At 41.1% G+C, this 27,923-nt stretch overlaps 2 protein-coding genes across 19 annotated transcripts in view; one reads left to right on the top strand and one right to left on the bottom strand.

Annotated features, from left to right (window-relative positions):
- ZMYM2 (zinc finger MYM-type containing 2) overlaps positions 1-23,063 on the bottom strand; it is an 89,078-nt gene extending 66,015 nt beyond the window's left edge. For 6 of the 12 annotated variants that reach the window (XM_073794903.1, XM_033843779.2, XM_073794904.1 and 3 more), the window contains exons 1-2: positions 22,812-22,829; positions 21,689-21,757 (exon numbers count right to left, since the gene is read on the bottom strand). Coding sequence is in view for 1 of the 12 variants with exons in the window: in XM_073794915.1 (XP_073651016.1) it covers positions 21,689-21,757; positions 22,812-23,029 (287 nt within the window). In the remaining 11 variants the exon portion in view is untranslated. The other 6 variants (XM_073794910.1, XM_073794911.1, XM_073794915.1 and 3 more) reach the window with 5 other exon arrangements.
- Positions 23,064-23,119: 56 nt separating this feature from the next.
- The window catches only part of LOC101337293 (zinc finger MYM-type protein 5), a 91,488-nt gene continuing 86,684 nt past the window's right edge, over positions 23,120-27,923 (top strand). For 3 of the 7 annotated variants that reach the window (XM_073794922.1, XM_019936953.3, XM_073794921.1), the window contains exon 1: positions 23,121-24,557. In XM_073794922.1, the coding sequence (XP_073651023.1) occupies positions 24,453-24,557 (105 nt within the window). In that variant the 5' untranslated portion in view covers positions 23,121-24,452. Of the gene's footprint in view, positions 24,558-27,923 lie in introns of all 7 variants that reach the window. The other 4 variants (XM_073794917.1, XM_073794919.1, XM_073794918.1 and 1 more) reach the window with 3 other exon arrangements.

Here is a 27,923-nt window from a genome sequence, read left to right as displayed (position 1 = left end):
GTTCCTCTTAAACCAAAGCTGTGTGTGTCAGGATGGAAGACATGCTAATATTGGAAAATGGGAAAAGACACATTTATATCTGCTTTAAAGAAAATGGATAATTCCATTTAAAAACTTAAGGGGTGACTATCTGCCTTACCCAACGAGCTACAAATTAAATTACCATTCCATATTCTAAGACACTTTAAACTTTCAAATACTAAGATATATACTACATTACCCCAGAACAGCTCCTCAGTGAGAAAGACTTCTTTATGGTAAAACAATAGCAATGTGCTGGGAAACCTTCACATAAGGCCTTCACTTAATTTTAAGTAAACATGAAAAATCTTTTAACATTACCATTACAGAAAGTTTTAAAGGTTGAAATAAGCTGAATAACATTTGATTCAAAATTTTTATAACTAATTCAATTAGGTTCTCTTAAAATACAAGTACATTCATCCAGTAATAGTTAACATTTATTTAATGCTTAGTATGAGCCAAATATTCATGATGGTTAAACATTAAACCAACACCATGAAGTAAAATCATTATCTCCCTTATTTATTTTTTTAAAAACCCAATCCTCAAAAGTAAGCTACCCAAGGGACTTCCCTGGTGGCGCAGTGGTTAAAAATCCACCTGCCAATGCAGGGGACATGGGTTCGAGCCCCGGTCCGGGAAGATCCCACATGCCGCAGAGCAGCTAAGCCCGTGCACCACAACTACTGAGCCTGGACTCTAGAGCCCACGAGCCACAACTACTGAGCCCTTGTGCCACAACTACTGAAGCCCAAGTGCCTAGAGCCCGTGCTCTGCAACAAGAGAAGCCACTGCAGTGAGAAGCCTGTGCACTGCAACGAAGAGCAGCCCCCGCTCGCCACAACTAGAGAAAGACCACGTGCCGCAACGAAGACCCAACGCAGCCAAAAATAAATAAATTTATTAAAAAAAAAAAAAAAAGTAAGCTGTCCAAAACCACAGCCAGGAAGTGGGAGAGGTCAGGATTTGAATATTCATAACTACTATGTAATATGTGATTAAGTATTAAATAAAATAATGTAGCATAGCTCTTATTAATTAAAAAAGGACACAGCCATTCAATAGAACAGTAACCAAATCAATATTCAAAATACACAAGTATCAAAAGAAAAATATCAAGCCCAAAGTGCCAAGCTAAAATGAGATTTTTTTCTAAAGTGGAGTATAATTGCTTTACAATGTTACGTTAGTTTCTGCTGCACAACGAAGTGAATCAGCTGTATGTATGTCCCTCCCACCCCACCGCCATCCCACCCATCTAGGTCGACACAGAGCACTGAGCTGAGCTTTTTAAACACAAATGGAGCTGAACTAGTTAACATTCATTTGCCAGAAGGTAGGAAGTATCCTCATCAACAATAACAATTTTCAGAGGAATGGGGCGTAAATCTACTGAGGTTATGGAATGCAAAGGCTTTTAAAGCACGAGTTTTCTCGATCTTGTCTGTGTTTTAGCATACCTAAAACAGAAGACAACAATTTCTGGGGCTTAAGCCACAACTGAATCCACAGTGCCCTCTGGTGGCTGCAAGGTATCCATTCATTCTCCTCACGAGATAACCATGGAGCAGAGAATAAGACTTTCCTTACTACACAGTTCTCTGCAGTAATCCCCTTCCCAAGCAGAATAATTACTCAACCATAACAGTTATTTTCAAATCCTATACTATAAATAAATTTGGTAACTTCTATATGTCACTGAGAATATGCTTCAACTACCAAACACTCATTTAGTCCTATAAAGAAAAGAATCTGATTAAAGTTGATCATTTCTACCTTATCCAAATAAAATCTATTCCTTTTAGCCACTTTTCTACATTAAGTCAATGCTAATTAGCTATTTAACGTCAAGCAAATAACTTCACTTCTCTGGGTTTCAATTTTCCCTAGAATAAAAGGGTATAAATATAGTTCCCAGGGTTTTTCTTAGAATTTAAAGAGATAAATAACTGAATGTGAAAATCAATTAGCACAGTTAACTCCTAATAACCACCAGGCAGTTTTTGCGTATACCTCAAGATTTCATTTTTAGGGTTCATTTTTAAGCTTCCACTCCATCATTGTTATGGACCAAATGCTTGTGTCTCCCCTCAAATTCATTTGATGAAATCCTGGCCTCCAAAGAGATGGTAGTAGGAGGCGGGGCCTCTGAGCAGTGATTAAAGTCAGGAAGGTGGAGCCCTCGTAAGTGGGATTAGGGATCATTTTGTAAAAGACACCAAGAGAGCTCCTTTCCCCCAACCATGTGAGGACACAGCAAGATGGCAGCCTGTCTATGAACCAGGAACAAGCTCTCACCACACAACCCGATCTGCAAGAGCCTTGATCACGGACTTCCCAGCCTCCAGAACTCTGAGAAATGAATGTCGGTTGTCTATGGTACTTCTGTTATACTAGCCCAAATGGACTGAGACAATCATCATAAATTATAAACGCTTTCAGCTTTATATTTTGATTCAGTGAGAATCAACATAATACTCGATGTTCTCATGAAAAAACAAAGAAAAGGTAGTTAAAAAATAAAATGTTGACATTCATAACAATAAAGTATCAGTAGTTGCTGAGAAAAGCTTATGAACTTGCAAAGAAAATCACAAAGAAAGCATTTCAAAGTGATTCAAGGAAAACATTCATCACTTTCTCATTAATAAGCCCCAGAGCCTTCTAGGTGCCATAAGAGGTACAAAGAAAGCTAAGGTGAATTACTCTCTACTCTAGAGGAAAGGGTATTATTCAACATGTGCTAATGGCACTTCTAACACTTCTGAGGCAGTATAACAAATTTTTTTTTTTTTTTTTTTGCGGTACGCGGGCCTCTCACTGCTGTGGCCTCTCCCGTTGCGGAGCACAGGCTCCCGACGCACAGGCTCAGCGGCCATGGCTCACGGGCCCAGCCGCTCCGCAGCATGTGGGATCTTCCCGGACCGGGGCACGAACCCGTGTCCCCTGCATCGGCAGGCGGACTCTCAACCACTGCGCCACCAGGGAAGCCCCAAATTAAAATTTTTAGGAATAAAATTTCTTGGGAGTTCCCTGGCAGTCCAGTGGTTAGGACTTGGCACTTTCACTGCGGTGGCCCAGGTTCAATCCCTGGTAAGGGAACTAAGATCCCGCAAGCCAAACAGCGTGGCCACAAAATAAAGAAAGAATAGGGGGCTTTCCTGGTGGCGCAGTGGTTGGGAGTCCGCCTGCCGATGCGGGGGACACGGGTTCGTGCCCCAGTCCGGGAGGATCCCACATGCCGCGGAGTGGCTGGGCCCGTGAGCCATGGCCGCTGGGCCTGCGCGTCCAGAGCCTGTGCTCCGCGGCGGGAGAGACCACCGCAGTGAGAGGCCCGCGTACCGCAAAAAAAAAAAAAGAATAAAATGGGAAAAATGGATTTATAAATATATATATATCAAACCAAAAGATATCATCCAGCTTAACGGGAAATATTAAAATACTATCATTAAAGTCAAGGTTAAGGTAAGGATATTCTTTATTATTACTACACAGCACTGCTCTGGAAGTACCATCCAATGTAATAATATGAAAAAGATATAACAATTTGAAATAAGGAAAATTATCATTATATGCAAATTGTATTAGCATTACCTCAAAGACTCAAATAATTTACCCAAAAAACTACTACAGTGAGATACAGACATACCTCAGAGACATTGTGGGTTCACTTCCAGACCACCGCAAGAAAGCAAATATCGCAGTAAAGTGAGTCACATGCATTTTTTGGTTTCCCAGTGCATATAAAAGTTATGTTTACACTATACTGTTGTCTATTAAGTGTGCAACAGCATTATGTCAAACACAAGTACATACCTTAATTTTAAAATGCTGTTAGAAAAATGACACTGATAGACTTGCTCAATACACCTTCAATTTTTAACAAAAACTTTCAATTTGTAATAAAGTGCAATATCTGAGAAGTGCAATGAAACGAGGTATGCCTGTAACTTAGTCAAGTGATGGGTATAAACTTAATATGTAGAAATTAATATTAAATTAATTGGATGGTCAACTGGAGACAGAGATAAAATGTTGCTTCCATCAAAAGACCAACTAAATAAGGAGATTAAAAAAAAAAAGACAAACCCACAAGAACAAGGAGAACAAGGGATAATTCAACAGCACCAAAACTTTGGAAGAGGGAAAGCAAAGGAGCATGACTCATTGTAACCGACTCAGCACACCTCAAAAACCCACGGTAAATAAAGTTTTGAAATGACTGGATTACAAACGAAGTTAAACTTATAGTCAACATTCACTTCTCATAAAGTAGGAAGTATCTTGATCAACATAATTTTTAGAAGAATAAGGCAACAGGTCCTCACAGGTCCTTAAAAACAGATGTAGACAGATGTCACCCAAAATGGCAGCATTAGAAGTTCTGGGTATGGGTCCCCTTACCTGAGTAACTAATGAGCTGGACAGAGGGACTGGAAGCAATCTCTGGGGTCTCTGCACCTGACTGGACACTAAGCGCCAGGGGAGTGTGTGAAGAAGAGGCTGCTGCTCACTTTAAGTGGGTGAGCATCCCCCACCTTCCTCCCCCCAGGTCGGCCAAGGGGACAGCACCTGCAGTCCTCCGGGGTCTGGCTGAACACAGGACTGGCGGTGAGGGACTTCCAACAAAATCTGGGATTGTGGCTTGGGCTCCTCTTGGCCTCAGCCCTCTGGGCAGCAGAAGCATTCCCAGTAGCATCTCTCAGATTTAATGAACCACAACCCTGTATAATGTTCTTCTTCTTTTCTACCAGACATTTACAAAAACTTTTTGTCAGGTCACTAGCTCACCACAGGGGTGATAGAACAGTAACTTCAAGGACACAAGCAACAAGAAATTCACACTCTGCAAAAAAATGTTTAAAAAGTCAAAAATAAACAGCTCCATCCCCAAGGAAAAATCAGCAATCTAAGGAGCATCAGATATCCAGAGGTATAATATTCTCAGAATGGTATAAACACACAAAGAAACAGAAAAGTATGCCCTATTCACAGGAACAAAAGAATTAGAAACCATCCCTGAGGAATCCCAAATACTGGAGTAACTAGCCAAAAACATTAAATCAGGACTTCCCTGGTGGCCCAGTGGCTAAGACTCTGTGCTCCCAACGCAGGGGGCCCGAGTTCAATCCCTGGTCAGAAAACTAGATCCTGTACGCCACAACTAAAAGAGCCCGCATGCTGCAATTAAGACCTCACACAGCCAAATAAATAAATAAATATTTAAAAAAAAAAAATTAAGTCAACTACCTTAAATATGCTCAATGAGCTAACAGAGAGCATGGACAAAGAATTAAAGGAAATCCAAAAACAAGGTATGGACAAAATGAAAACATAAATAAACAGATACAAATCATAAAAAGTAACCAAACAGGGACTTCCCTAGTGGTCCAGTGGTTAAGATTCCAGGCTTCCAGGGCTTCCCTGGTGGTTCAGTGGTTAAGAATCCGCCTGCCAATGCAGGGGACACAGGTTCGAGCCCTGGTCCAGGAAGATCCCACGTGCCGCGGAGCAACTAAGCCTGTGAGCCACAACTACTGAGCCTGTGCTCTAGAGCCCGCGAGCCACAACTACTGAGCCCATGCGCCTAGAGCCCAAGCTCCACCACAATGAGAAGCCTGCAGACCCAACACAGCCATAAATAAATGAATAAATTTATATTTAAAAAAAAAAAAAAAAGATTCCACGCTTCCAATGCAGGGGGCACGGGTTCAATCCCTGGTTGGGGAACTGAGATCCCGCAAGCCATGTGGCATAGCCAAAAAAAAAAAAAAAAAAAAGTAACCAAACAGCTGAAGAGGGTGTGGACAAAAGTGAACCCTCCTGCACTGTTGGTGGGACTGTAGATTGGTGCAGCCACTGTGGAGAACAGTATGGAGGTTCCTTAGAAAACTAAAAATAGAACTACCATATGATCCAGCAATACCACTCCTGGGCACACATCTGGAAAAGATAAAAACTCTCAGTCAAAAAGATACGTGCACCTCAGTGTTCATAGCAGCACTGTTTACAATAGCCAAGACATGGAAGCAACCTAAGTGTCCATCGACAGGTGAATGAATAAAGAAGATGTGGTACATATATGCAATGGAATATTACTCAGCGAGAAGAAAGAATGAAATAACGCCATTTGCAACAACATGGATGGACCCACAGATTATCATACTAAGTGAGGGAAGTCAAACAGAGAAAAACAAATATCACTTGGTATCACTTACTTGTGGAATCTAAAAAAATGATACAAATGAACTTATTTATAAAACAGAAAGACTCATAGACAGAGAAAATAACTTATGGTTACCAAAAGGGAAATGGGGGGGGATAAATTAGGAGTTTCGGATTAACAGATACATGCTACTTTTATATATAAAATAGATAAACACTACTTTTATAATAAATACACACTACTCTTATACATAAAATAGATAAACAAGGACCCGCTGTATAGCACAGGGAACTATACTCAATATCTTGTAATAACCTATAACGGAGAAAAATATGAAAAATATATATATGTATAACTGAATCACTTCGCTGTATACCTGAAACTAACACAACATTGTAAATCAACTATACTTCAATTAAAAAAAAAAAGTAGCCAAACAGAAATTCTGGAGATGAAAAATATAATAGCAGAAATGAAGAACTCACTGGAGGGGATCAACAGCAGATCTGAGCAAGCAGAAGAAAGAATCAGTAAACTGAAAGGCAGAATAATTAAAATTATCCAGTCTGAGGAGAAGGAAAAAAAGAATGAAGAAAAATGAACAGAGCCTGAAGGATCTGTGAAACACCACCATGTGCACCAACACATGTAACATAAAAAGAGAAGAAAAGGACAAAAAATATATTTGAACACACAATGGCTGTAAACTTCCCGAATATGATGAAGATGCATATACACACCCAAGAAGCTCAACAAACTTCAAGCCAGTTAAGCTCAAAGATAGCCACACCAAGACAGGTAATAATCAAATTGTGGACCCAACAGTAAAAGAGAATTTTGAAACTAAGAGACAAGTGACTCATCATATGCAATGGATTCTCAAAAAGATTTGGATCATCAGTATATTTCTCATCCAAAACCATGGAAGCCAAAAGCTATGGCATGACATTTAAAAAGATGAACAACAACAACAAAATCTGTCAACCAAGAATTCTATATCCAACAAAAAAACTCCTCCAAAATTAAGGAGAAATTAAGACGTTTCCAGATAAACAAAAGGGAATTTATTACCAGCAGACCTACCCAACGTGAAAAGCTAAAGGGAATCCTTCAGGCAAAAATAAAAACACACCATAGAGTAAATTGAAGCCATAGGAAATAAAGAATACAAATGAATACATAAATATATATATAAAGTAAATACAGAAAATCACTAGAAAGCCAGTATTAATGTACTTTTGGTTTATAACTACTTTTTTCCCTATGACTTAAAAGGCAAATGCATAAAACAATAATTATCAATATGTTAATGAGGGACTTCTCTGGTGGTGCAGTGGTTAAGAATCCATCTGCCAATGCAGGGGACATGGGTTCGAGCCCCGGTCCAGGAAGATCCCACGTGCCACAGAGCAACTAAGCCCATGCGCCACAACTACTGAAGCCCACTCGCTCTAGGGCCCGCATGCCTCAACTACTGAGCCCGCATTCTGCAACTACTGAAGCCTGCGCACCTAGAGCCCGTACTCCACAACAAGAGGCCACCGCAATGAGAAGCCCGCACACCGCAATGAAGAGTAGACCCCACTCAACGCAACTAGAGAAAGCCAGTATGCAGCAACAAAGACCCAACACAGCCAAACAAATAAAATAAACTTATTTTTTTTAATTTAAAAGGATCAAAATGATACAGTATTTTTTCTAATCACAATGGAATGGAATTAGAAATAACAGAAGCATAAATGAAAAATCACAAATAGGTAGAAATTAACACACTTAAACAACCAATGGGTCAAAGAAGAAATCACTAGGGAAAGTGAAGAAATACTTTGAAACAAAAAACAAAAACACAACATATCAAAACTTAAGGGATGCAATGGGGCTTCCCTGGTGGCGCAGTGGTTGAGAATCTGCCTGCCAATGCAGGGGACATGGGTTCAAGCCCTGGTCTGGGAAGATCCGACATGCCGCGGAGCAACTGGGCCCATGAGCCACAACTACTGAGCCTGCGCATCTGGAGCCTGTGCTCCGCAACAAGAGAGGCCGCGACAGTGAGAGGCCGCGCACTGCAATGAAGAGTGGCCCCCGCTTGCCGCAACTAGAGAAAGCCCTCGCACAGAAATGAAGACCCAACACAGCCAAATTAATTAATTAATTAATTTAAAAAACTTAAGGGATGCAATGAAAGCTGTGCTCAGCAGAAAACTTATTGCTATTAATGCCTACGTTAAAAATCTCAAATCAATAAACAAACTTTACACCTTAAGAAACCAGAAAAAGAGCAAACTAAAGCTAGCAGAAAGAATGCAGTAATAAAGATGAGTACAGATAAACAAAACAGAAAGCAGAAAAATACAGTAAAAAAATAAGTAGTTCCTTGAAAATATTAAATCTTTAGCTAGTATGACAAAGAAACAAAATCTCAAATTATTAAAACCAGAAACGAACGGAATTCCCTGGGGGTCCAGTCGTTAGGACTTGGCGCTTTCACTGGTCAGGGAACTAAGATCCCACAAGCCATGTGGTGCGGCCAAAAACAAAGAAAGAAAGTAATTGATATGTGAATAGCAGACCAAAAATAAAAAAGTTAAAAAAAAATCAGAAATGAAAATAAGATATCACTACTGATTTTACAGAAATGAATAAGAGAACATTATGAGCAATTATATGCCAACAAACTGGATAACCAAGATAAAATGGACAAATTCCTAATACAAACTACCAAAACTGACTCAAGAAGAAATACAAACTCTGAATAGAATTATAATATGCAAAGAGATTGAATCAGTAATCAAAAATCTCCCAACAAAGAAACCAGGACCAGAGGGGTTCACAGGTGAATTCTACCAAACATTTAAAGAAGAATTAACACTGATCCTTCTCAAATTCTTCCCAGTGATGCTATGCTCAACATCATCCGTCATTAGGCAAATGCAAATCAAAACCAGGAAACATGTCACATCCATTAGGATGCCTACTATCAAAACAAACAAAAAGTAACACGTATTAGTGAAGAGAAACTGGTTGGTTGGTTGGTTGGTTGGTTGAAGAAACTTGATCCCTTGTGCACTGCTGATGGGAATGTAAAAAGGTGCAGCAGCTATAGAAAACAGCATGGAGGTTACTCAAGCAATTAAAAATTGAATTACCATAAGATTCAGCAATCCAACTCTGGGTATACTATATCCAAAATAACTAAAATCAAGATCTCGAAGAGATACTTGCATGTTTATGTTCACAGCAGCATTATTCATAATAGCCAAAAGGTAGATGCAACCAAAAGTTCCACGAGCAGATGAATGTATAAACCAAATGTGGTACATACGTACAATGGAATATTATTCAGCATTAAAAAGAAAGGAAATCCTGTTATATGCTACAGCAATGATGTACCTTGAGATCACTACTATGCTAACTGAAAAAAGATCACACATAAATGATATAATGTATCTCAAGAAGTCAGAAATCATACAAATAGAAAGTAGGATGGTGCTGAGGAGCAAATGTGGAACTGTTTAATCGTTAGTTTTGGCTTTTCAAGATGAAAAAGTTCTGGAGGTCTGCTGCACAATAATGTGAATATACTTAACACTACTGATCTATACACTTAAAAATGGCCAAGATGATAAATTTTATGATGTGTTTTTTTACCACAGTTAAAAGTAAAAATTAAAAAAAAAAAATGAGATACCATTTCACAGCAATGAAGATGGATTTTTTGATTGTTTGTTTGTTTGTTTGATTTTGGCTGTGCCATTCGGCATGTGGGATCTTAGTTCCTCGACAAGGGATCAAACCCATGCCCCCTGTTGTGGAAGCACGAAGTCTTAACCACTGGACCACCAGGAAGTCCCTGAATGTTTTGTTTTGTTTTGTTTTAATAAATTTATTTATTTATTTATTGGCTGCGTTGCGTCTTTGCTGCTGTGCGCAGGCTTTCTCTAGTTGCGGCGAGCGGGAGCTACTCTTCGTTGTGGTGCACGGGCATCTCCTTGTGGTGGCTTCTCTTGTTGCAGAGTATGGGCTCTAGGTGCACTGGCTTCAGTAGTTGTGGCACGTGGGCTCAGTAGCTGTGGCATGTGGGCTCTAGAGTGCAGGCTCAGTAGTTGTGGTGCACAGGCTTAGTTGTTCCACGCCATGTGGGATCTCCTGGACCAAGTCTCGAACCCACGTCCCCTGCACTGGCAGGCAGATTCTTAACCACTGCGCCACCAGGGAGGCCCTGGATGTTATTTTTATTTATTTATTTTTTTGCGATACGTGGGCCTCTCACTGTTGTGGCCTCTCCCGTTGTGGAGCACAGGCTCCGGACGCGCAGGCTCAGCGACCATGGCTCACGGGCCCAGCCGCTCCGCAGCATGTGGGATTCTCCCAGACTGGGGCACGAACCTGCGTCCCCTGCATCGGCAGGCGGACTCTCAACCACTGCATCACCAGGGAAGCCCTGGATGTTATTTTTTAAAAAAGGAAAATAACAAGTCCTGGAGAAACGTACAAAAATTAGTTATATGTAGAATTAACATATGAGCAGTCAATTCCACGTCTAGATTTATTTATATACATATATACAAAAGAACTGAAAGCCAGGACTCAAATGGATACTTGCATACCAATGTTCACAGCAGTCTTATTCGCAATGACCAAAAGGTAGAATGAGCCCAAGGGTCCATCAACAAATGAATGGATAAACAAAATGTAGGCATACAATGGAATATTATTCAGTCCTAAAAAGGAAAGAAATTCTGATATATGCCACAACATAGATGAACCTTGCAAACATGCTAGGTGAAATAAGCCAGGCACAAAATGGCAAACATTTTAAGATTCTACTTATTTAAGGTACCTACAACAGGCAATTTCATAGAGACAGAAGGTAGAAGAGACGTCACTAGGAGCTGTGGTAAAGAGGCACCGGGCATTATGTTTAATGAGTATGATGCTTATGTTCGGGAATGATGAAAAGGCTCTGGAAATTAACAGTGGTGATTTTTAAAAAACACTTATGAATATACTTAATACCACTGAACTATACATTTAAAAAAGGTAAAAACGGTAAATTTTATGTTAATACATTTTACCAGAATTTTTTCTGAAAAAACAAAATAGAAGACACCTCTATGGGGGAAAAAAATACCAAACATACGACAATGATTAACTACAAAGGAAATATTTGCAACTCATATCCTAAAAAAATGAAGACAAAGAGGTCCTACAATGAGATAAACCAACAACCAGTGAGAATAAAGGACCAAAAAGATGTGAACAGAGTTCACAAGAAAAGAAAATACAAATGTCTCTTAAATATATGAAATATTTAAGAGAAATCCAAGGTAAAACTCTAAAGGGCCACCAATTTTCTCCTAACACACTGACAAAAATCAAAAGGTTTAACCGTGTACTCTCATAGTGTAAATCAGTGTAAACTGGTACAACTACTGACAGCAACTCAAAAAAATATTTCTTTGACCAAGCAATTCCACTTCTAGACATTCTTCCTACAGATATCATCTCATGTTTTTAAGAACAAAATGTAGAAAGACATTCATTGTAAACTTAAAAGACTGAAACACCCTAAATGTCTCTCAACAGACAACTGATAAAATGAATGACAATAAAGACAAACAGTGAAACATTAGGCAGCCTTGGAAACAACTGAGGCAGCTCTCAACATACTTCCACACTAACATGGAACCACCTCTCCCATAAACTAAATGCAAGCAAGGCACCTAACAAAGGATAAACACACGCACCATGAGCACGCGCACACATGCACAGAATAACTCTACATAAACAGCCAAGAAAACGACAACAGTGGTTTGCTTCTAAGGAAGAGAACTGTGTGGATGGAGAGGGGGGAGTCTTCCTTTTTTGTTTTGTTTCGTTTTTTCACCTTTCTACCCTTTTTACTTTTTAAATTTGGTACCATATGTATCTATTCTGGTATTTAGTTAGGATTTCACTGAATTTAGAGATATTTGAAGACAAAAATATTAATTTTTTTACATTATTGAAGTCTTCCCATCCAGATATATGTAAATCTGTCCATTCTGGTTTTCTCGTATGTCCTACTGTATTATTTTACAATTTCCTTCATAAAAGTCTTGCATATTCATTATAATTGCTCCTATTTCTTGCAATAGTGAAATGGATTTTTCCCATTACATTATAAAATGTTTACATAGCAAAGAAGCACCATAAGTAAGGTATAAAATTTTACAAAAGATATATATTATGTTATATATAATATATAATGTGTATATATACTTGTAATCGATATAACAAGAACTGATATCCATTCTTTAGAAAGAACATAAATTAAATTGACAAAACTTTAACTATTTGAGAACATTCAGTATTGTCAAGAATGTGGAGAAACTAGTAGAAAGGGTAGTCAGTACCGTGGTCCAGTGGAAGGCAATTGGGCAGTACCTATAAAAACATGTAATATGCACATACTGACTCAGTAATTCCTATTCTCCAGAATCTCCCCCAGAGAAAACACACATGAACCCAAAGAAACTACTACATGTATATTTCATGCAGAATTTTATATGTAACAAAAAATTCCAAATAGACTGAATGTCTACCAACAGAATAGCTAAACTGTTAAATCCATGTCATGAAGTATCACACAACAGTTTAAAGAGACCTTTACATACTAACTCAGAAAAATGTCTAAGACATACCACTAAGTGAAAAAAGCAAGTCGCAGAAAGATACATGTTTTTAAAATGCCCATATAAATTTACTTTATTACTCTTATAGGTACATGTTAGTATATGCACAAAAAGGATTTATAGTAATACACACTAAACTGATGCTACCACTAACCTCTGGGGAGTGAGCAAAGGGGACAGGGGTCAGTGATAGATGAACACAGATTATGACCTCTGCATATGACCTCATGCTGCTTACCATCTAGCTACGAAATCATTTTATAACATATCTTTATCAGAGATCCACAACAATGCTACTCTGGCTTTAGAAGCTGACAGGAATCATTTAATTAACATACTAAAAATCCATTCAAGGGCTATGACAGCGTCTAAACAAAAATCCCTTTTGATCTAGTTAATTAATTAATTAATTAATTGATTCAGGTTAGCTCTAGGGCACAGAATTTCTGGGGTAAGGAATAATCTCTTCTTTCCCATAGGACCAACTTTAACTGCAACGTACTTTCAAGTAATTTTAACTTCCTTTGGGGATCTCATCCACTCCCATGATTTTAAATAATACCTCAATGTCCCAGAGTCCTTAATTTATCTCAATCAAGATGTTTCAAAGCCCCAAACTGCCTACTCCCTACATCTAGTTATTCAAGCATGCTCTTTCACTCTTCATCTACCCCTCCTCCAGTCTCTGCCATTTGGGGATGTTATGTGTCTAGCTAGTCATACCAGAAGTCTGGAGGCCTTAATTTCTTCTCCATTCTTCACCTACACCCATGCCATCCCCAATTCCTATCCTACTTCCAAAATAAATCTTGAAACTGTCCACTTTTAACCATCTCTTCTAACACTCCTCTAGCCCTAGAAATTCATCACCATTTTTCTGTTGGATTACTGACATCACCTACTATATTCCCCAGACTATCTAAAGATCTTTTTAAAAATTAAATCAGACTACATCAATTGCTTCTTCCGTGGCTTTCCAGTCTACTTCCGTTATAAGACTCCTGCCTGATCTGACCCTGCCTTCAGGACAGGCTCAGTTTCAGCACCACTCTTCCCACCTTGCTCATTAAGCTTCTGCTGAACTAATGCTACCACATTACCCTCTATCATATAGAACTGAGGCTTGTGACCTGCTCTAATACACTGATTAGTAGAATTCAAACATTAATCAGCTGAAGACTTTGGCAACATAAGGATAGGGAAGCAATTATCGAAAATGTTGACTGTTGATAACAATATATATGCAAAATTATTAGTATGATGAGCAGGAAAAAATCATCATGGGATTATGGGGGAACTTACACTTTCTATGTCACATACTTCTTTATTACTTGATTGTAAGGGCACATTTTATCTTCATAACCAAAATATTAAGAACTGCCCTTTCTGATATGCATACAGCTACTCATTTCTGTAGGGCACCGATCATGCTTCATTGCTTACAGTTATTCATGTACACGACTGTCTCCACAAACTGAACACTGAGAATCTACCTTAAAAAAATCACATATTACGCATTTCCTAATTGATTTCTTCTTTTTAAGGGTTTTAAAGCCCAGGCTTAGTTTGTAAGTTTGTATTTTGTTTCACATGCCAGCAAGAATCCCTGAAGATTTTGGAAAGTGAGTGATGTGATCAGACTGGGCTTTAGGGAAAATTAATCTGGCTGTAGACTGGAGAAAGAAATAGGATGGAAGTGCCTTGTAAATATAACTCCCACTTTCTAACAAGATGCACTAAGGTCAAAGTACAAAACAAAACAAGAGAGGGCTAAGCACCTTAGGAAATAAGGATACAGAAAGGTCTCCATATTTGAATCTAATGAGGGGAAGTGAAGGAGATCATCAGAAGTATAAGATAATGTTAAGTTCAAAGTCCCAGAAGTCAATAGAGTTGCAAGGAATATAATAAATTTCAAATCTTACAGAATTAAGACCAAAAAAAGGCACTTAAGATTTGAAAATTAAGTCACTAGTGACCTCAAAACAGCAGATTTGGTATATGTTGAGAGTGCAAATCAGTGAGTTTCTTTGGAAAAGTACAGGAAAAGGAAGTTTGGGAAAGGTACAGAGATTCTGGAGGAGAGAGCATGTTAGCACACTTAAAAGACTAATGAAGGAGCCGTCAGAGAGAAGGCTGTGAACAGGAACGTAATTCCTTCTATCGCATGAGCATTCACTGAGTTTACTGTCCCACTGGTGGCAACAAATTCATGATGTTTGCTCTATATAAACAGGGAAGAACTGTAGCTGCTGTTAACTGAGCACCTACTATTGGCCAATCACATTCTCTGTATTACTTTTAACCCACCTAACAGCAATCTCAAGAAAGCAGGCAGTACTATACTTATTTGTCATGAGTAAATTAAGGCTTAGAGGTTAAATGACTTATCAGAGACCACAAATTGGTAAATGGTGGAGCAAAAATGGTTTTTAACGGTTTTACTGAGGCATAATTTATATAAAATAAAATTTATTTTAAGTGAAATTTGATAATTTTCAGCAAATTTCTTCCATGATCTCACCAAATTCAAAAGTTTAATAAAATCTGGATACGCCTCATATAAATACAGCAAAATTAGACTTACAACATAGGATGCTTTTTCAGATACTGTGTGGTAATTTTTCTTTTTTTTAATGCAAAAGGAAGTTAGGAAAGGCAAATGAACACTGAAGTCCAAGAGGAAGATAGGATGAAATGAAGACAACAAGGAAGAGTGGCAGTCAGGAGCCTGTGTCATGGAAGAAAAAGACCAACTTCAACACAAGCTTTGATGGGCAACAAAAACTGTTCGCAGATATAGAATGTAATGACTTCCTGGAAAAAGGACTTCACAGTATTAAAACAGACATACAAAAATAAACATAGAGAGTGAGACAATATTCATAGTAATAAAAGTTGTAAAGCTAAAACAAGTTTAATTTTAAAGCGACAAATTTATATAATTAAAACAAGAGCAAATTTTTCACTACTTCAAAACAAACAAACAGGACTTCCCTGGTGGCGCAGTGGTTAAGAATCGCCTGCCAATGCAGGGGACACAGATTCAATCCTGGTCTAGCAGAGCAACTAAGTCCGTGAGCCACAACTACTGAGCCCGCACGACACAACTACTGAAGCCCACACACCTAGAGCCCGTACTCTGCAATGAAGAGTAGCCCCCACTCGCCCCAACTAGAGAAAAGCCGCGTGCAGCAACGAAGACCCAGCGCAGCCAGAAATTAATTATTTTTTAAAAAAAGAATTTAGGGAAAAAAACAAACATACAAACATGGACATACAAAAATTCAGATACCACATGAGGGCCAGAAATAATCAAAATAAACTAAAATAATTAAAATAAAACAAGCTTCAAAGAAAAAAATACCAATAGAAATCTAAAACAAAAAGACAAGATAAAAATTTCATTTAACCTAAATTTTCACTTCCACTCTAACATTTCTTTACTTCCACAGAACTGGAAACAAAATTCACTAATCTGATAATCATTGAGGCCACCCCAAATGAGCATTAGCACCAAAGAAACTGCTAACCAACATTAACAGATCACATCTTTTATGACTACCTGATATATAATAGATAGTATACGATACACAATTTGTTGAATAAATGATTTCCACAGTACCCTGATTACCCTGAACTATTCTCAGTCTGGTCCAGCTCAATAGTCCAAGAAACACCGCTCTTCCTAGGCAAAAGATATACCTCTTTGAAACAAATGATTATGAAACTGTTCCAGTATTACAAAGTTTCTTTAATGTTTTTAAGTTACAAAACCATAATTTCAGATTAAATTCTTACAATTAATAAAGGAATCTAGGCTACTACAGAAAAAGTAACATATACATGGCACTGCTATAAAGTAAAACAACTAAGTTGTTTCATTGTATTAGTCACATTTTATAAACTTTCTTCTGTCTGAAACCTCTAACTGCACATCACAATTTTACTTAAAATATTTACTTAAAAAGTATTTTTCTTTTTTTGGCCGTGCTGCACAGCATGTGGGATCTTACCCCCATCAGGAATCACACCCACAGCCCCTGCAGTTGAAGCACGGAGTCTTAACCACTGGACAGCCAGGGAAGTCCTAAGTATTTTTCTTATCCAATCAAAATGTATAGTTAGAAAAAAAATGTTTATTGCAAGAACTATAACAGATCCTTCCCAAAAATTTTAATGAGGTTGCAACAATTAATCCTATTCCTAGTAAATTTATCTTAAATCACAATTTAATATCAGAATCACACTAAAATATTTAATAATTTAAGGATAAAATACTTTAAATTCACAAAAACAAATCTGACCTTCAAATTCACTAGGAACATAGAGAGAAAAATATCTAGAACCCTCTGGGGAAGAGAAATCTGACCCCTGGCACCCTATTGATATTAAAGAGAATGGCTGAAATTCTCTTAACAATAATTTGGTAACTCTTTAAGAAAGATAAAAACAAGATCACATTAATAACAAAAATATGTGAAAGTTTGTTGTTGTTTTTTTTAAAGTCAGGACTATCAAATATTTATCCTAATATCCAAAGTTTACTCTTAAATCATTTCTTGAAATAGTAAACGTTAACACTTATGGGACATTGATCAAATCAGTAAAAATAAAACCCCCAACAGTCACACCCTTCTTTCAAATTAAAGACCCCAAATTTTTCTTAAATTTTACTACTTGTAATTTTCAACAGACTGCTATGAAGTTAAAAATAAAACAGAACTAAGAACAAATCCCAAACTAGTCGTGTGAGCAAGCAATTTAGCAAACCTCTCTACACATTTTAACTCTAGACTTTTCAATAGTTCACAAAAATTTATTCTGCAGTTACAAAGTGCTTCGTGTTGTGTAAAACTTGATCCAAAAGATTAATACATTTAAAAATATGCAATAAAACAACAGATATGCTCAAATGTGTTGTAATCCAACTTTTAACATACTTCAAGATGACCAACTTATCTTGTTACTAAGTTAAGTGTTTAGTGCTGGCCTTCATAATTCTCTTCTCATTACTATTTTAATAACAGAAACCTAAGATTACAAAAGTGACTTGTTTAAAAAACAGGTTACAGATATAAAAATTTGCAATTCCAACTACGTAAAACAATTTTCTTGCTGGTAAACAACCAAAATAAAAAATAAAAAACTACAGTTGTTACCCAGAGCCCCATAGTTCAAAATTACTGATTTATCTAAAAGCAACTTTTCTCAGTGACAACTTTATGGTTCTTACATACTGGAGTTGTCCTTAAGAACTCTGAGATTTCATTAGCTCAGAAGTCCTGTTCAATTCTAAAATCCCAATTCTATGCTCTGACAGAAACAGAAAAAAATTAACCAACTGAAATGAAAAAATGGAAAATGCATGGAATCAACACAATCTCTCTGTGTACTTGTTTCCTAACTTAAAATGCCCTACATAAAATACTGTTAGATAATCCGACGGGAGAAAGCACTTGGGTTTAGGCTCATCTTGCATTGCCTAAAAAAAACACCCGCAAGTTGAATAAGCCAAAGTCCTCCTAGAGTAAGTGTTGTTCAATATAATAATATGTGTGAATAATATTGTTAATGGGGCAGATAGACATGAATGCCTAGAAAAAGACATAAAATTTCTAATTCTACCACACCTTTTGACAACAAAGATAGAGTTCCAGCATTCATACACATTGTTTCCATCACAGTAATAACACAGCATCTGACTAAAGGTGAAGATTCATTTTGTCTCAAATGCATTAAGTTTAGGCACTTTTGTACCTCAAACAAGGGCAACATACAATAAAACTTTTAAGGATATGAACACTGTTGTACAAAGATGGTATGTCAAGCTCCATATCCACACAAAAGTCTGAAACGTTCGTTGTCAGCACCTGTGGGACATCTGAGTGATTCAGAGATGTCCCACCACATGAGGTACAGAACTCCAGCCCATGAGATTATATAAGCAGAACATAGAAAAGCAGGGACCACTCTCTCTTTCCCTCAACTGTTTAAAAGGACAGTGGGAGGAATACATACTCTTAAGGATGCATTAAAGAAAAGTACCATAAATATGTGAAGTATTTTAAATATCAAAATACTTTTAAGTACATCTAAAAGCATCTAACTCACATTAAGTGTGCAATAAATTTATGTATAATAAAGAACTTTGATTTAATCAATGTCAATTTAAAATTGTCAGCTTATCTTCATCTTATTGTCTGTCGCATTAAAGCACCATTAGTTGGTGTTCTTAAGTAAAAGAATTTTTAATTCTGAGCTAAATCATTAAGGAAAACAAGAACTACATCCCTTCAAAAACTGGAGGAGTCAGGGGGTAGCAGTTGAAAATCCATGTATAGGGAATTCTCTGTCGGTCCAGTAGTTAGGACTCCAAGCTTCCACTGCAGGGGGCACAGGTTTGATCCCTCATGCACGGAAAGAGGAAGGAAGGAAGGAAGGAAGGAAGGAGGGAGGGAGGGAGGGAGGGAGGGAGGGAGGGAGGGAGGGAGGAAGAAAATCCATGTATAACTTATAGTTGGTCCTTCCTATTACTGAGTTCCTCCGTATCCGCAGATCCAACTGCCTGCAGATGGTGTAGTACTATTGAAAAAAATCTGGGTATAAGTGGACCAACAATTCAAACCCATGTAGTTCAAGGATCAACTGTATTAGAAAGAACCATGGTTTTCATTAGTATACATGTGTTGACATTACAGAAAAGTCCTGATTATACATTTTGTATGTCCTCATCTCCAAATGTTTACTTAACCAATCGACCTTTCCCCATCAACATCACAAATAAGAACAAAGAAAAAAACTTCAAAAAGGTAAATCTTTTGTGAAAATATGGGGTGATAAAATAAGCACTGCCCATCTAGTTGAAAGATCTAATCCTTGATCCACTATGTCTGAATGATCTAATGCTTGAAAAGAGCTTTAAACTCATTACAGAAGTTACAGTCATTCAAGTTACAGTATTTAGGAAACAATTATGGATACTAAATTGCACAGACACACTGAAAAAAGAGAATATATTATTTCTGTTTCAAACAGACCCTGTTAGTTTTAAGGCAGTCAAATAATCTAATTGATAACTGTGGTACTACTATTTTTTTAAAAGGTACTCAGTAAGAGTCAAACATTTCATATTTGTTTACCCACTGCTCTCCATGAAAACAATATACGCTGAGAAAATTGTAAGCTTCAATTTTTTTCAGTTTCAATTTCTAAATTTGTAAAGCAAGCATATTATATACTTTAAAACAGGACAACATGTGGGACTTCCCTGGCAGTCCAGTGGTTAGGACTCCAAGCTGCCAATGCAGGGGGCATGGGTTCAATCCCTGGTGGGGGAACTAAGATCCCACATTCCACCCCCCGCCCCCTCGTGGCCAAAAAATAAAACAAAATAAAATAAAATAAATAAAAAATGTAAAAAAACAGGACAGCACAGTTGCTGAACTTAGGCCTGTAATCAAACCGGTTAAGTTCAAATCCTTGCTCTACCAAATACTACTACTACCTGGGTATCTGTCTATGCCTCTGTTTCCTCCTCTACGAATTAGGAATAAAAACACTAGGTTTTCACGAGGATTAAATTACTTAATACATGTTAAAAATTAGTCTGGACATGTGTTGATAATTATAGAATGTAAATGATAGGTACAAAGAGGTTCAATATACTATTATCACTCATAAATTTGAAAGTTTTCATAGTTAACTTTTTAAAAAAGCTTAGCTTACTATTGTGCTAGCATACAATAAGGGCTCAATACATGCTATTTTTATTACCCTGCAGGCTATTTGCCAAGAGGAAAGGAAATAATACATGGAAGTGCCGGCACCTGCCTCAATTAGTGTTTGTTTCATACAAGTTGTCATCCTCACATCATCCTTCACAATCAGTATGCAATCAGTATGTTCATCATCAATTATTTTTTGGCCCATTTGGGACTTAATATTGAAGCATGAGCTACTATTACTCATGACTCACCTCTGACAGAGATCTGCAAGTTACAATACCAACTGTCAGGAGGCTCCAGAGATACAATTTTCTAGAATGCTAAAATTCACTGATATTTTGTAACTAATTTCAATTGATGGAAAACGACTCGTTATGTTTACCTTAGTGTCTCGCACATTCCAAGACTACCTTAAAACCAACAAACTGCAAGCAATAAACGATAACCCTCAGATAACACGTTCAAGAACAACTCGAGTGAAGACTAAGCATCACAAAATATGGGGGACTAAGAGTAACCAGAGCAGCGGACTGGTCTCACCAGCACACTAGCTGGTAAACTAAGAGAACTGGAGGAGTGGACCTCATGCCTTTTCCTAAGCAAACACATCAAAGACATCTACCAACTCATGAACCCCAAGAGTCAAAATTTGTGTTTTACGTCGTACACACAGAGTTAAATCCGTCTTTCTGTTCCTCCAACCCCTTCAATCAATTCTCCATTTAAAGGAAGAGAAAGTGTTAAAGATGGTTGCACACCGAGCATCAGAAACGCAACAACTTCACTTCCCGCCCTGGAACTCTAGAGGGCGCCAGCAATATGCCCTCCTTCCCCCACCCCTCCTCCCGGGTAACGTGAGCAGCTGCAGGAGCCCGTCGTCTGGTTGCTGAGGTTGGTATTGCAGCAGGAGAGATGTCTGCAGCGGTGCAAACAGCAGCGCCCACTCCCAGCTGCCTCACCAGCCATTACCCAGGCTGCGCCCCGGGGGCAGCTGCCACCCAGGGGAAAGCTCCTCCCCCTCAAAACAACGGAGACGCTCCGGCCAGACAACCTGACAACGTCCTCTAAGAGCCTCAAATGAGGGGCAAAAGACTCACAATGGGGGTGTTTTCCTCCTCACGTTCTGCCAGGGATGCACCAGGTAGCGATGAAGGCAACTCCTGGTCCTGGGTAAGAGGAAAAATGAAAAATGGGTCAAGAACACCTAACCAGGTGGGAGAACCAAGCCCTTTCCACCAGGAGGAGACAGAGAAGGGAATAAGAGGTCAAGGAGGTTCGGACCTTCGATTATTGCTGCCCAGCCCGTGACCAACAACCCCCTCCTACGTAAAGTAGAGCGAAACGACGTAAAATTTTTATTTGGGACCAAAACCCACGTGAAAGGCAAACCGTGGAGGGAGGAGGCGGAGGGCAGCAGGCCTGCTCCGGGAGGGGGAGGGGGAAGGGCGAGCACAGCCTCGACGCCAGCGGGGAATCCTATCCCCCGAATCGGCCCACCCAGCGCCGTCCCCATCGCGCCCGCATCCACTCAGGGGCGGGGGGCGGCTCGCGTCAGCGCGGGGCGGAAACCCCCCGCATTTACCCCGAGCTCTTGCCCCGGGCCCGAGACTTGCCCCCCCGCAGTCGGCGACCGGCAGCGCTGCCTCCCCGTCCGCCATTAGAGACCCGGCCAAACAATACGTGCGGAGCCGAGCCGCGCGCGCGCCGGGGCCGGGGCGGCAGAGAAGGGGACCGGCGCGGGGGTCCCGAGCCCTCGCCGGCAAACTTGGGGACCTCGCGCCGCCGCCGAGAGGGTGCGAGCGCGGCCCCGAGCACCCATGGAGGCGCCCCTCCCCCACCCCGCCCCACCCCCACCCCACCCCCGCGACCCCCGCCGCCGGCCCCCGCCCCGGGCGGCCCCGAGCGACCCCCGCCGCCGGCGGCCGCCTCACCCGGCCCTCGCGGCCGCGCCCGCACTCCCGCAGCCCGCGGGCCGCCCGCCAAGGCGCCTGGGACATCAGCGGAGCCGCCGGCAGCCCGAGGCCCCGACGCGCTAGCGGCGACGGCGGCCGCGCCGCGGGGCGCTTGTCCCGGGTCGGTGGGAGGCTCCGGAGGCCGCCCTCACCCATCTCCGCCTCCCGGCGCCTCCGCCTCCGCCTCCGCCTCCGGAGGCTGCGCCGCTCCCGGCCACCCCCACTGTCGGCGGCCCTGGGCTGGAGACTCGGCGGGGACAAGCCTCACCCGGTTCTGGCTGCGGCTCCGCGGAACGAACCTCCCCGCCCCCGACCCCCCCCCCCTTCGGCAACACGCGCAACTCCGCTCGGTCCAGTCCCGGCTTTAGCGCTGGTGAGTAGGCGGAGGCTGCGGCCGCGGCGGCGCGGCCCGGCCCAGCAAGCCCCGCCCCCGACGCCCTCACTGGCGGCCGGGGAGGGCGGGCCAGGGGCCTCGGGCACGCCCATTGGCTGCGTCCGCCTTCCTTCAGGACCCCCCCTCGAGGGGGTGGTCCGACGCCCTGTCTTTCAGGCGTAGGCCACACCCCCGCACCTCCATTTCCCCCCCTTCCCCGCCCCCACTCCGGCCCGGCCCGTCAGGGTCGGGCCGCTGACTGCCGTGCCCGCCGCACCCGCCTCGGTTCGGCCCCTGGGGGCAGAGAGCTATCGGGGCCGGGCGGCCCGAGGGCCTAAGCCGGACCGCCTGACCCTGCAGCGGCCGCGAGCGACGCCGCCCGAGGAGCGCCACGGCCTCGATGTCCCCCACGCCCTCCCTGTCCAGTGTCTGGGAGCCCCGTGAGGGCCGAGCGGGCAGGGGCTACGGCGACGCGGGCGGGAGCCGGGGGCCGGGAGGCCGGCGGCAGGGGGGCCCGCGCGCTCCGAAGGCTGGAAGCGCTTCCCCTCGCCTCAGCCCCGTGGGGAGGCGTCCCTCGCTCCCGTCATGGCTGCGGGAAGAGACTACGTCCTCCATCTTGTCGGGGCCGCGGGGGGAACTGGGGGCAACGCCGACTCGTCCCGGGAAGCCCGGGCTGGGCCCCGCCGCCCGGCCGCCGGGACGGCGCCCGCTGGCGGCTCCGCACCTGGCCCCGGCCGGCGCGACGGGCCCGGGCCAGACGCCGCTCCCGCCTCCGCTGGCCAAGATGGAGGCGGCTGCGGGTCCCCGAGCTGGGCGCCCGCCTGTCGGAAGGGCTGGGCCGTCCCCGGCGGGGCCGCCGCGTCCCAGCCCCTGGGCCTCTGCCCTCGTTGGCTCCGAGGCGGACGACCCGTCCCCGTGGCGGGAGGGAACGCAGGTGCCGGCCGGGCTGGGCCCGGTCGGGCCGGGCGAGTTGCGACCAAGGAGCCACCTGGGCGGCAGGACTCGGCTTTTGTTCGCCGTCTACACCTATGTCCCGGGCGCACGTCACGGGCTGTGCGGGTCCCGAGGTTCCACGTAGGAGGCGAGCGGGGAGGCCGCCCTGGCGGCCGTCGGTGGGACTGCAGCCGACGATGTTGGGGAGTAAATGGATGGATAAAGTGGACCCGGATTTCAGGATTGCCTACTCGTAAATAGACGGGTGTTGTTACACTTTAAAGTTCAACACGATGGTGAACAGCATTAACTTTTTTTTTTAACATCTTTATTGTAGCATAATGCTTAACACTGGTGTGTTGGTTTCTGCTGTATAACAAAGTGAATCAGCTATATGCATACATTTATGCCCATAACCCCTCCCTCTTGCGTCTCCCTCCCACCCTCCTTATCCCACCCCTCTAGGTGGTCGCAAAGCACCGAGCTGATCTCCCTGTGCTATGCAGCAGCTTCCCACCACAATGTTCCATCGCAGCACTCTTTACAGTTGCCAGGACATAGAAGCAACCTAAGTGTCCATCGACAGATGAATGGTTAAAGAAGATGTGGCACATATATGCAATGGACTATTACTCAGCCATAAAAAGAAACGAAATTGAGCTATTTGTAGCGAGGTGGATGGACCTAGAGCCTGTCATACAGAGTGAAGTAAGTCAACATGAACTTTTTAATGAAGTTATCCATGAAGTTCTCAGTAAAGACTGATTTTATAGAGATGCCACTTAGCATAGTCTAGTAGAAAGTGAGATTCATTATGAATAGAACAATCAAGTAGTCCTCACGCCTATGGCTAAATGCAATAAATATACTGCTCTTTATTTAAATTGGAGGATGTCCAATATGTATTTAAAACCACTTTCTCAAAATGGCATCGTTTATTTTTCTGCATTTTATTTCTTAATTATAAATTTTTTCAATTTTTGATAAAACAAAATATCCTTGTAAGACTCTGTGTATTACACAGTACTGTTCTACATTGACATTCTCGATGTCAGTATCTTCACAACAGAAATGTCCCCTGTTACCAAATGCAGGGCAACACTGTAATCACTCCGTGAAAACTTACAGTACCATCCCTTTTCTGTCACCATGTACTGTTGCAGTAACTTCTCTTCATTGACTTTATAGTTAGTTAGAAGGCTTAAGTAGAGGTACTTCCAAATAAGCTCTGTCATAGACTTCAGCGATAGATTGGATTGCTGCCTGCTGTTCAATTTAAGGAAGCTCTATACTGCTACTAATTATGAAATTATTGATGTTTTATAATTAATTAACAAGACTAATAATTACTGTAGTATATATTAGTCACATTTTGTATTCATTCAAATCCATTTGTGCATGAAAATGTTCACTGGGTTACCTACATGATATCAGGGAGAATTTTAGTTGAGAGTTGAAAGCTGGGGAAAAAAGAAGTTTTGTGTCATAATTTAAAGAAAAACTACACTTAATTATATAGAAAAGTACTTATAAAAATAATTATGTGAATGTTCACAACAGAACTATTCATAACTTCCAAAAGGTAGAAACAACCCAAATGTCCATTAACTGATGAATGCATAAACAAAATCTGGTAGATCCATACAATGGAATATTATTCAGCAATAACAAGGCATGAAGTTATGACACAGGCTGCCACATGGGTGAACCTTGAAGACATGATGCTAAAGGAAGTAAGCCAGACACAAAACACCGTACATTGTATGATTCCATTTATGTGAATTATCCAGATGAGGCAAATTTATAGAAATAGGAAGTAGAATATTAGTTCCCTAGGCCTAGGGAGGTGAGGAGTTATAGCTAAAGTGTATGGAGTGTCTTTTTGGAGCAAATTGATTGTAATGATGATTGGACAACTCTGAATATATTAAAAACTATGGATTTATTCACTTTAAGTGGATGAATTGTATGGTACGGAATTATAACTTGATAAGTCTGTTACTAAAATTGTGTGTGTGTATGTGTGTGTGTGGAGTTATTCTGTACTAATCACAAAAGCATACTAAACTTTGCAGGAAGGCAACATGAAGACTTGAGCAGAGGACTTGCATTTCAAATACTTGTTTGGCCACTCAAACCCTTGAGCAAGTTATCTTCTAAGGCTTAGTTTAGCCATTTATAATATATAGTAATGCAGTGTTGTAAGGACCAAATAACTCCTAGGAAAGCAATATACAAATATTAGAAGTTGCTAAGAGAGTAGATCTTAAAAGTTCTCATCACAGGACTTCCCTGGTGGTCCAGTGGCTAAGACTCCATGATCCCAAGGCAGGGGGCCCAGGTTCGATCCCTGGTCAGGGAACTATGGCCCACATGCCACAACTAAGAACTCGCATGCCATAACGAAAGGTCCCGCATGCCACAATGAAGACCCGGAGCAGCCAAATTAATAAATAAATTTTTTTTTAATTAAAAAATTCCTCATCAGAAGAAAAAAAATTGTAACTGTGTGGTCATAATGTTAGCTAGAGTTACTTTGGTGATCATGTCACAATGTATACATATATCAAGTCATTATGTTTTACGCTTGAAATTAGTATAATATTATATGTCAATTATACCTCAATACAAATAAGTGTTAGGTACAATTGTATTTTTGGAAACCAAGAGCTCACCAGTAATTGAGATGCAATATAACAGCTTAGGAGGCAGGCTGCCCAAGTTTGAACTTGCTTTACCCACAACGAGCTGGGTGATTTTAGGCATATGTTAATTTTTTTAAATAAATTTATTTATTTATTTGGCTGCATTGGGTCTTTGTTGCTGCACGCAGACTTTCTCTAGTTGCGGCGAGTGGAGGCTACTCTTCGTTGTGGTGCACGGGCTTCTCATTGCTGTGGCTTCTCATTGTGGAGCATGGGCTCTAGGTGAACAGGCTCAGTAGTTGTGGCTTGTGGGCTCTAGAACACAGGCTCAGTAGTTGTGGCGCACGGTCTTAGTTGCTCCATGGCATGTGGGATCCTCCCAGACCAAGGCTCGAACCCATGTCCCCTGCATTGGCAGGTGGATTCTTAACCACTGTGCCACCAGGGAAGCCCTGGCATATGTTAATTTTTTGAAGAACCTCCATGCTGTTTTCCATAGTGACTACACCAGTTTACATTCCCACCAACAGTGTGCAAGTGTTCCCTTTTCTCCACGTGATTGGTAGCCATTCTGGCAGGTGTGAAGTGATATCACATTGTGATGTTGATTTGCATTTCTCTAGTGATTAGCAATGTTAAGCATCTTTTTGTGTGCCTGTTGGCCAACTGTAAGTCTTCTTTGGAAAAATGTCTATTCAGATCTTCTGCCCACTTTTTTTATATTAATTTTTATTGGAGTACAGTTCATTCACAATGTTGCATCAGTTTCTGCTGTACAGCAAAGTAAATCAGTTATACATATTCATATATGCATTCTTTTTTAGATTCTTTTCCCATTTAGGTCATTACAGAGTGTTGAGTAGGGTTCCCTGTGCTATACAGTAGGTCCCTATTCGTTACCTATTTTCTATATAGTAGGGTGTATATGTCAATCCCAATCTCCCAATTTATCACTCCCCCACTTTTCTGCTCACTTTTTTTTTTATCAGGTTGTTTGTTTTTTTTAATATTGAGCTGTATGAGCTGTCTATATATTTTGGATAATAACCCCTTATCAGTCATATCATATGCAAATATTTTCTCCCATTCAGTAGGTTTTTCATTTTGTTGATGGTTTCCTTTGCTGTGCAAAAGCTTTTAAGTTTAATTAGGTCCCATTGTTTGTATTTGCTTTTGTTTCCTTTGCCTTAGGAGACAGACTCAAAAGACTATTGCTACCATTTATGTCAAAGACTTTCCTGACCATGTTTTTTACAGGAGTTTTATGGTTTCTAGTCTTACAGTTAGGTCTTTAATCCATTTTGAGTTCATTTTTTTTACATAGTGTGAGAAACTGTTTCAATTTCATTTTTTTTTTTTTTTTTGTGATACGCGGGCCTCTCACTGTTGTGGCCTCTCCCATTGCGGAGCACAGGATCCAGACGCGCAG

Source organism: Tursiops truncatus, chromosome 18, assembly GCF_011762595.2.
Source record: "Tursiops truncatus isolate mTurTru1 chromosome 18, mTurTru1.mat.Y, whole genome shotgun sequence".
Classification (NCBI taxonomy): Eukaryota; Metazoa; Chordata; class Mammalia; order Artiodactyla; family Delphinidae; genus Tursiops; species Tursiops truncatus.
The sequence above is the reverse complement of the archived record's forward strand: the minus strand, read 5'-3'. Positions and strand labels throughout refer to the sequence as shown.